Here is a 9,859-nt window from a genome sequence, read left to right as displayed (position 1 = left end):
AAAGCAAGAAAAAATGGTCACATATGGCCACATAACATACATTTTACAATCAAGATGCTAGATATCCATGGAGAATTCTACATATGCAATATGGAATAGGAATGTATTATGGATAAACATAAGATTAGCTTTTCCAATAGCTGTAAGAAAAGTCTAACAGATATTAACATTTTGTCTTAATTTATATTTTTGGGGTTGTCTGTAAGACAGAAAGCAGACATATCATTGTAATATTGTACCTGTTTTTGGTTTTGTGTCAGATTCGGGTGCATCCTAGTGCCACTATAGCCGATCGAGTTCTGCGCAAAGTTGTTGGTAGGTGGACGAGAAGCCAGTGATGATGTTTAATAGCTCACTGGAACCGTACACAACAGTAGGCTGTGGATCAACTTGTCTCATGCTTCCGGAGTCTGTGCTAGAGTCCCTGATGCCACATAGTCCCTGTCTCCTGATGTCTTTGGGAACTCTTTCGCTGCTCTGATGAAATATTTTAGATGGACGGACTGAATTATACCCACATTTTTGTGTGCAGTTTTTTTTACTATTAAATTGCCTGAGCGTCATCACATGATCCACGGGTCTGTTTGACTGCAATGGCGGCAGCTTTTGCTGATACAGTGCCGAGGGTCCACTACTGCTGGATTTTTGATCTGACAGCTTTGTTGATAAAAGTTGGCGAGGCTGAATATTATCCAAAGGTTTGCATGTTACTAAATTGGGCAATCTCTGTCTCTCCACCTCCCTGGAAACTCTTTCACTGCTCATGTGAGAAGTTTTAGATGGAATGACTGACTTATTTGTCTGCAGTGATGGCTGCTTTTGCCCACGCAGCACAGAGTGTTGCCCAACACCAAAACGACTGGCTTTTGGATCTGACATCTTTGCTGCATGCAGATGGAGAGGCTGAATCTTATTAAGGGGTTTGCATGTCCTCACATCCTTGGGAGTTGCTCTACTATGAGATGGACTGCCTTGACTGAGTGCCATCTCAGGGATGTTTGTCCGCAGTAGTGGCAGCTTTCGCTCATATAGCGCAGAGTGTTGGCCAAGTCCATTACTGCTGGATCCCGGCTTTGACGACTTCTTTGTAAAAAGATGAGAAGCCAGCATGCTATTAAAGGATTTGTATGTCAAGAAATTGCTATATTTCTTCCATGTATCCTTGTTGGGGAAGATTCGAATAAAACCGCCTCTTCTCTCTTCCTCCTCCTTGACCTCACGAATTATCTTCATCCTCTCTTGGGAGGTTTCGGTCTGTCCAGCCGCTGTCTTTTGATAACCTTCTTTCACTTTTGCAGTTATTATGGGCCCTTTGTCCATATTCTGCTGGGTATTTTGACACTGCACACCAATTAATGTCAGCGTGTCTGCAAGCAGATTTGCCTTGATTTTTAATTCAAGGGGTCCATCAGAAACCAGAGACGGCATTAGATTAACTTCCAACAGCCAGGGCTTTAAGGTTTCATCTACTAGGACATCAAAGCCGTACAATTCAAAACACTTTCTTCTGTCAGCGAGCGTTCCTTGCAACACTGAGGCAATAGAGCCTTCCGCCGATATTATGCTTTTAATAACAAGCTCTTCTATTTTAGACATGAGCGTGGCTGTGTCTTTTCCCAATTCCTTTAGGTGACGCAGCAATGCACCCATGCTCCATAAACTGCCATGATTTTCCACTTCCGGATTTGTGGATCTCACATAGTTTGCATTTGCTTTGTTTATGCTGGTGTTAGTCAAATGCATATATTGATTTTTCATGTTATCCTCCGTTGGTTTGTATTGATTAGTGGCAAACCTTGTCAGACCCTCTTCATATAGGTAAATAATGAGTGGATCATACGACGTGACCAGTACATAGAGGCGTAGGTCAAATTTAAATCCGTCAACAAGAAGTGGATTTTTTATGTAACGAGAGACTAGGAGTGTTTCCCTTCTGTTTATTTGAGAGAAGGAATTGATAATCTGAATTCCGCGTCCTTGACAGGCAGAGACAGGCTTTGAGATCCAGGGGCCTTGATCCTTGGAAATAACTTTGCGGAATTCCTTGTTATCATTGGGAAGTACATAACTCTGGGGTAGGAAGTTGTATGTCTGAGCCCCATGTTTCTTCTGCAGGGTTTGAATGTTTTTGCAGAGTAGATCCTTGCGTCCCAACTGCATAGAATTGGGGAAGTGGTTGATTTTCTGAAATTTGGAAAGATTTGCCAAGACAGAAGCATTATTGTATGGTCCTGTCCACATCAAATTGAAATTGCTACTGCTGGTTTCCACTTTCTGAAACCCATGAGCAGATAGCATTGTGCTGACCGGGCTATTCCCGATACGAGCCATCTTGTATGCCAGTTGGTAGTGTTCTCCCACCTCACGCAGGCATACCATTCCAGTTGCGCCTTCTGCTTGAAATTTCACCACTGGCGTTTTTTCTGAACCCCCAGTCCATATTATGCAGGGGTGGTGTTCTTTCTCCTGGCGCTCAGAGGGTTCACCCTTCTTAGGCTGTTGTCCAGCCATGATTATATATTTAGCTGGTATCAATATCTGTGTAATACCAAATAATGAATTTGCTACTGCTCTCTTAGCCTCCTGTTCAGTTGGCTGCTATGCAGTGCAATGACTAAGTGGAGCAGTAGCAGCACAGTCAGCTAAGAGGAGCATAGTGATGTCAGAGCAGCACTGTGAGGTCAGATGAGCATTGGGAGGCCAAGGAAAGAGATTTGCAGAATTTTCCCAATAAGGTTTCAGTTCAAAGTATAGCCCCAATATCAGATTATCCTAAAATTGCATTAAAATTGACGTTGCCTCAAAGATATACAGCTTATATGCTTACATTCTTCTTCGTCTTCAATAAAAATGAGTTTGTTGTTTTGAAAATGTGCTGCCCTGCTTGACTTTAGGTGCAACACGTCTTTTCAATGGCATTATTTTTCATATGCAGGTTCAGTCAGTTTTGCTTGAATAGTTGTTTTATTTTTAGGTTAGCATTGATTTTTAATTGCTATTTGTGTGTTTTATTTGCTGTGTTGCTTTTTTGTGTCCCTCTATGAAGCCTGCTTATTGTGTTTCACCACATTGAGAGCAGGCTGTTTTCCTGTGTGTCTCCTCGAGTACAAATAAAATCTCTTCTCCATGTTGTATTTAGTTATTTTCCAAGTGATACTGTTGCTTTGCACATGAAATGTTCTGCCCTGACTAACTTCAGCTGCTACTTGTCCATGGAGGTGCATCATATTTCTTCTTTTTTTTTTTTTTGTGTAAAACCAGAACTTTATCTTGCATAACATCAAGAACCAAAACAAACAGTTCTGCAGACACACAATACCACTCTCCTCAGGGAGATTTCTGGGTCTCTTACAACGGGCAGGAGAGCCTTAGCCCCCCATCTCTCCATCTCTTGGATGTGGAGATGCATCGTATTTCATGTGCGGGATCGCAGTCCAATTCAGGTTTATGTGGGTTTTTTGGTATTGATTTTGCATCTAGGAATCTGGATTTTATTTTATTTTTTTTCAATTTGAAAGTATTTTTTATTTCCTTTTGCCATATCATTGATTGGCGCCTGCACGCCAGGGTACATAAAAGAGAGGGATGAAGTTGCAGGTACATTTATTACATAGTGGGGTAACGCTGATGCTTTACATCTAGGTAATCGCGAAGCATTTGTTCATTTAAACGGCTATACAGTTTTACAGTTATACAGGTCACCATTTATACAGTTTCCCAATTTATCAGTGTGCCACTACCTCCTCCCGAGTTGTTTCTGTTGTGGTGTCTCTAGTGCTGTCTGTGATTGTTGTTCAATCCCCGTTGTTGCTGGAGTGGGGTTGTAGCCCCTCCCTCTCCCCCTCCCCATCCCCATCGCCATCCCCATTCGCCACTGATGCCCTAAATTTCTCCCACCTGTCCCCGGCTTGTCTAGTGTGTTTTCGTAGATTGAGATGTTTGTTGGCCATGAGTTCGTATTTCCAGTTCAGGGAAACTTGTGCAATCAGATTCTCGGTCGAGGGTGTCACCTGGGATTTCCATGCTCTGGCTATGAGCGTCACTGCCGCCATGAGCAGATGGAACAGTAAGCGCTCCTCCGTTTTGTCTAGGGCAGTAGGTATCATAAAAAGGATGCACTGTTCCACCTGTAGCGGCCATGCCCTCCCAAGCAGTCTTTGTATTGTGCCCTGGACCCCCTCCCAGAATGGTTGCAGAGCGCCACACGACCACCAAATATGGGTCATGGACCCCCCTGCCGTGCCACATCTCCAACACACATCAGGCGTGCCGGGGAATACCCGTGCTAGTTTCTCCGGTACCAGATACCACCTGTACTGGAGTTTTCTAATTGTTTCCAAGTGAGTGGTGCATAGTGTGTTGCCCCTATGTATATTGTATGCCCTTGTCCATTGGTCTAGTGGGATATTGTGCCCCAGTTCCCTATGCCATGCCTCTTGGTGTGTCACGTTTTCTGGTAGTTTGTGCGTGTGGAGGGCGTTATAGATGCGTGAGAGTATTTTTTGGGGGGGGGGTTGGGGGTTAGACAGATGTATTCTATGTCTCTGTCTTGTGGGGTTGCTGCTGCCTGTGTGTGTTTGCTCGTGAGAAAGGATTTCAGTTGTAGGTATTGGAACATTGCTTTGGTTGGTAGGTGGTATAGCTCCTGGAGGGTCGTGAAGGGCAGCAACTCCCCTGACTGGTATAAGTGGTCAATTGTGGTGCAACCTCCCTCCCTCCATGGCGCTGGGTCAAAAGTCGGTATTCCAGCTGCCAGAACGGAAAGTGGGGCGTTCCTAGGGATAGCCTCTGGTGTCCCCCCCGCCACTCTAACCTCCTCCCACATTTTCAGAGTGAGGGCCGTGGTTGGGAGGGGGTCCATGCGAGGTGGGCAAAGGTGTTTAGGGAGCCAGAACATATTACTTAGCTTTGTTTTCCCCGCCCAGTAGGCTTCTAGACGGGTCCACTGTGCTGTGTCCCCATCTGCCGTGGCGATTTTAACCGCCATTAATTGTGCCGCTTTGTAATATGCGTGTACGTTAGGAACCCCCAGGCCTCCAGATCTAACAGGCTGTTGAAGGAGTGTCAGGGCTACTCTTGGCCTTTTTTTTTGCCCATATGAATCTCGTCATTAGGCTTTGCATGGACTTGAGGAAGGATAGTGGTAAGGGTATCGGTAAGGTCCTCAGTAGGTATTGGAACTTTGGGAGCAGCATCATTTTTAGGGCTGCTATTCTGCCTACCCAAGAGAGATATTTGCCCTCCCAACCCTCCAGCACAGACATAAAATTAACTACGCCCCCTTTCAGGAATCTGGATTTTATTTTCAATGCTGCAGCATTGCCTTTTTTGTTCCCCTTCAGGGAATAATCTATACATTTATAATCTATATATTTATGATTAGTAAATGTGGCAGAAATCTTACTGAACAGATATTTAGCCTCGTCATGCCAGCAATGGCAAATGCCCATTAATTTAAATATGGGTATCAGAGCCTGAGAGAAATGAACAAAAAGTAAGAGAAGGAAAGGAAAGTACATAATATAGAGAAAGAATAGGAAACCAGCGGGGCAGCTTCAGAGAACAATTATGGAGGAAACATAGCTGTAGGAGGTAGTAGGAAGAGAGGTAGTAGTAGGGTGAGAGAAGGCCTGACACAAGGCCTGATACCCAGCTATACCTAGTTTGATCTAATGCACATTTTCTGGAGCATTCATTTTTGAGTCTAATACTAGCAGGCTCTATCATGAGAATGATACCAATACCTTTAGAACCAAACAGTTCAAGGGACCAAGTTTCAGTTCTGTGAGGTGGAAGATGGTTGGCAGATTGCCGTGTCTCCATATGACGTTTCCTCACTTAGTGTTGCCACATCAGTGTCTGCGACAGTAGTGGAGGTGTAGGAGAATCCATTTTTAAATACTAGTCCTGCACATCAGTATCAGACAAATTGAGGAAGTTTAAGAAGGAATCAACGTCCTGTATTTATTGATGATTATCAGGTCAAATGGAAACCCCCATCGGTATTTAAAATTCAGTTTTCTGTGTTTGGGACGACCATGAGAGATCTGGGACAAGCTGTAGTTACTGGCCTTGATATTGAATAGGTGAAGCAGCTTTACGTGCTGTTTGTAAAATTTCTTCCTTAAGGGGGAGAGTGTGTACCCTGCCGATAGCATCATAAGAGGAGTCCCTAGGTGCCACTTTGGGTTTCAGTGATCTGTGGGCCCTGTCCACCAGTCAGGTAGTATGATTGTGTTTTCATTTTTGTGGTGAGATGTTTTATCTGAGAAGCCAAGAGGTCCCTGTCATCCTCCAACTTAATGACACGTCTCCTAATATGACAAATTTCAGAGCTGATGCTATCCGATTTCTGCTGAATGATACTGCTATTTGTGGAGCATGCCAGCTAGGTACTCCTGCAAAGGTACGTTTCTCTACAGCTTCTTTTATGTAGATGTTAATCAAGCCTTCTGAAATTGCAGGGTTCCCCGGCCGAGGTCCTTCAAGTGAGGGCACCATATTATAATAATTGATGTCTGAACCTCTCTTCTCTGACCCTCAGAATAACAAGTAACAGCAGCTGATCCTTCCACCAGTGTCTTCACTGAGGAGATCGGAGATGAATGTGGCTTCATAGAATTGCCCATTTTAGTAAAATAGCTTCTGAGCAGCTATCACTAGATGGCCCTTCACAGTGGTGTATTTTGGATTTGTGCTGCCCTAGGCATGACGGAACTCGGGCACCCCCTAATTTAAAGGCCACACGTCTTAACACTTAACACTTGTTAAAGACTAACAGACGCTTTGACTGACATACACACAGACACACCAACTCACTGACCGGCACACACTACATGCCGTCTTCAGGAGCTATTACGTAATAGCTCCTGAAGACGGCGTGTATTCACGCTGGAGCGCTCTCTTTATTTATTTTTTATTTCACATTAGGTAGCACTTAGGTAGTCAGTATGTTTGGATAAGTTAGTTAGTTTACCAGCTTGTAAAGGATTTTTAGGCAGGCAGCTTTAGTCCTGTGGGGCTTCTCTGGACCTGGCACGGGGTTTGTTCACACTGGGTCTGTCTACCCCATTTAGTTTACAGGATTTTTGTCTGCCTTACGTTAGTAGGGGCACCTCATATATTCTTTTGGGTTATTAGCTCTTATCAGCCCACTCAGTCTGTGTATCCTGAGATCTAGGAGGCCTTACCATTTATATTGGGAGGAGTGGTTGGACCCCTTTTTATCTCTTTCTATACATTGTGTCATTTTATGTTGTGGATTTTGGGGATATTCAATCCTTCTCCAATAGATAGTAAGCTGTGGGTGGTATAAGGTAAAGATAGGGTTAACTTTTTCTACTCCCTTCCACGTTTTCCATCCCTTTACCCATTTATATGGGACCCCCCCCTTCTCTCTCCTATTATCTGGTAAATATATATGTTTCTTCTGTGTGTTCAGAGCTACTTTTGGGATTCCCTTGTTTCAAGGGTCTCTTCGCTGTATTTATTATTTTTTGGGTTACCCCCAGGGGCGGACTGAGAACCCTCAGGGCCCCCGGGCAAAATAAATCAAGGGCCCCCTTACAGGCCCCTCCCATACTCCGCAGCAAGCGCCACCCATGTCCCGCCTCCATGCACCGCCTCCAGCCACACCCTACACAATCTTTAGACACAAGGAACAAAAGTGCAATAATCCCTTCAAGGCCCCAGTAGAGACTACAATTGAGGGCTAATGGGCCATGGAGGGGGGGTCTTTCTAGCAGAGGCTATCTCAGTGTCCTTTAGAGAGTGTGTTAGAAAGAATCCCCTCCAGGCCCTATTAGAGACTACAATGGAGTCTAATAGGCTTGTAAGGGGTTCTTTCTAACAGAGGCCATCTCAGTGTCCCTGCTGGAAACAGTCGTCTCCAGGCCCCAGTAGAGACTACAATTGAGGGCTAATGGGCCATGGAGGGGGGGAGTATTCTAGCAGAGGCTATCTCAGTGTCCTGTAGAGAGTGTGTTAGAAAGAATTTCCCCCAGGTCCCATTTGAGACTACAATGGAGTCTAATGGGGCCTGGAGGGGGGTCTCTCCAACACTCTGGTTCCTATTCACAATATAGCAACACAACATAGCTCGCTGATACCTAGGCCAAGTTGGCTCCTCTTACCTTAATTACTGTTGTTGGCTGGCAGTCTGTGGGCTTGCTGGCAGGCTGTGGGCTTGCTGGCTACTGCCGGCAGGCTGTGGGCTTGCTGGCTGCGGCTAGCAGGCTGTTGGCTTGCTGGCTGTGGCTTGCTGGCTGGCAGGCTGTGGTTTGCTGGCTGCGGTTGGCAGGCTGTGGGCTTACTGTCTGCGGCTGGCAGGCTGTGGGCTTGCTGGCAGGCTGTGGGCTTGCTGGCTACTGCCGGCAGGCTGTGGGCTTGCTGGCTGCGGCTAGCAGGCTGTTGGCTTGCTGGCTGTGGCTTGCTGGCTGGCAGGCTGTGGTTTGCTGGCTGCGGTTGGCAGGCTGTGGGCTTGCTGGCTGTAAGCCTAACTGGTGGCCTGTGGGCTGGCTGGCTGGCTACTGGCCAGCCTGTGGGCTGGCTGGCTGGCCGGCCTGTGGGCTGGCTGGCTAGCTGGCTACTGGGGCACTTGGAGATTATTTAAATAAATAATCCATGCACAATAACCACTACTGCTCTGTGTAGTCGTTATGGTGCCAGGAGGGCCGGGCCCCCCTCCCAGAGTAAGTAGTCAGTGGTGTAATGTGTAAGGGGTGCAGTGTGTGTGAAAGGTTCAGTGTGTTTGAGGGGGTGTAGTGTGTGTGAGGGGGTGTAGTGTGTGAATGTGTAGGATGTGTGGGGCAATGTGTGTATGAGGGGGCTGTGTATGTGTGTGGCAATGTTAGTATGGGGGGCTGTGTGTGTATGGGTGGGCAGTGTATGTGTGTGTGTGTGTGTGTGTGTGTGTGTGTGTGTGTGTGTGTGAGGCAATGTGTGTAAATGTGTATGGTGTGTGTGGGGGCAGTGTGTGTGTATGGGGGGCAGTGTGTGAATGTGTATGGTGTGTGGGGGTAGTGTGTTTATGGGGCTAGAGTTCACTCTCACCACTGCAACCACCAGGAATCCCTGGTGGTCACAGTGTTGAGAGTGAACTCTAGCCCGTAGCTCCAGGGCTAGAGTTTACTTTCGCCAGAGCCGTAACGTTGCCGTGGTAACCGCGGCAACGATCTGTGCTCGTGCAAGAAGGACCCAGAGGAGCTGCAGGCTGAGCTCCCGGGTCCTCTATTCCTCCCTCCCCTGCCGGCTGCCCGCACAGTGCCTGCGGACAGGGGAGGGGGCAATTGCCCTCCTCTTACTCCCCCCTACCCCTCTTCTTACCCCCCTCCCCCTCTTCTTACTCCCACCTCTTCTTACTCCTCCCTCTTCTTACTCCCCCCTCTTCTTACCCCTCCCCCTCTTCTTACTCCCCCCTCCCCCTCTTCTTACCCCCCCTCCCCCTCTTCTTACCCCTTCTTACTCCCGCCCCCTCTCTTCTTACCCCCCTCCCCCCTCTTCTTACCCCCCTCCCCTCTTCTTACTCTTCCCTCCCCCCTCTTCTTACTCCCCCTTCCCCTCTTCTTACCCCCCTTCCCCTCTTCTTACCCCCTTCTTACTCCCCCCTCCCCCTCTTCTTACCCCCTTCTTACTCCCCCTCCTCTCTTCTTACCCCCTCTCTCTCTTCTTACTCCCCCTCCCTCTCTTTTTACCCCCTCTCTCTCTTCTTACTCCCCTTCCCTCTCTTTTTACCCCCCTCCCTTTCTTTTTACCCCCTACCTTTCTTTTTACCCCCCTCTCTTCTTAACCCCCTCCTTCTCTCTTCTTACCCCCTCCCTCTTTTTACCCCCCCCTTTCTTTTTACTCCCTCCCCTCCCTC

General features: G+C 46.9%; 1 protein-coding gene across 1 annotated transcript; it reads right to left on the bottom strand.

Moving 5' to 3' along the window:
* Nucleotides 1-282: 282 nt before the first annotated feature.
* LOC134612229 (tubulin polyglutamylase TTLL5-like) lies at nt 283-2,511 on the bottom strand. Its single transcript, XM_063456577.1, has one exon. The coding sequence runs from the start codon at nt 2,509-2,511 to the stop codon at nt 283-285; it is 2,229 nt and encodes a 742-aa protein (XP_063312647.1).
* Between the last annotated feature and the right edge of the window lie 7,348 nt (nt 2,512-9,859).

Source organism: Pelobates fuscus, chromosome 5 (genome assembly GCF_036172605.1).
Source record: "Pelobates fuscus isolate aPelFus1 chromosome 5, aPelFus1.pri, whole genome shotgun sequence".
In the NCBI taxonomy this organism is placed as follows: domain Eukaryota; kingdom Metazoa; phylum Chordata; class Amphibia; order Anura; family Pelobatidae; genus Pelobates; species Pelobates fuscus.
This window is presented reverse-complemented; position numbering and strand designations above follow the sequence as displayed.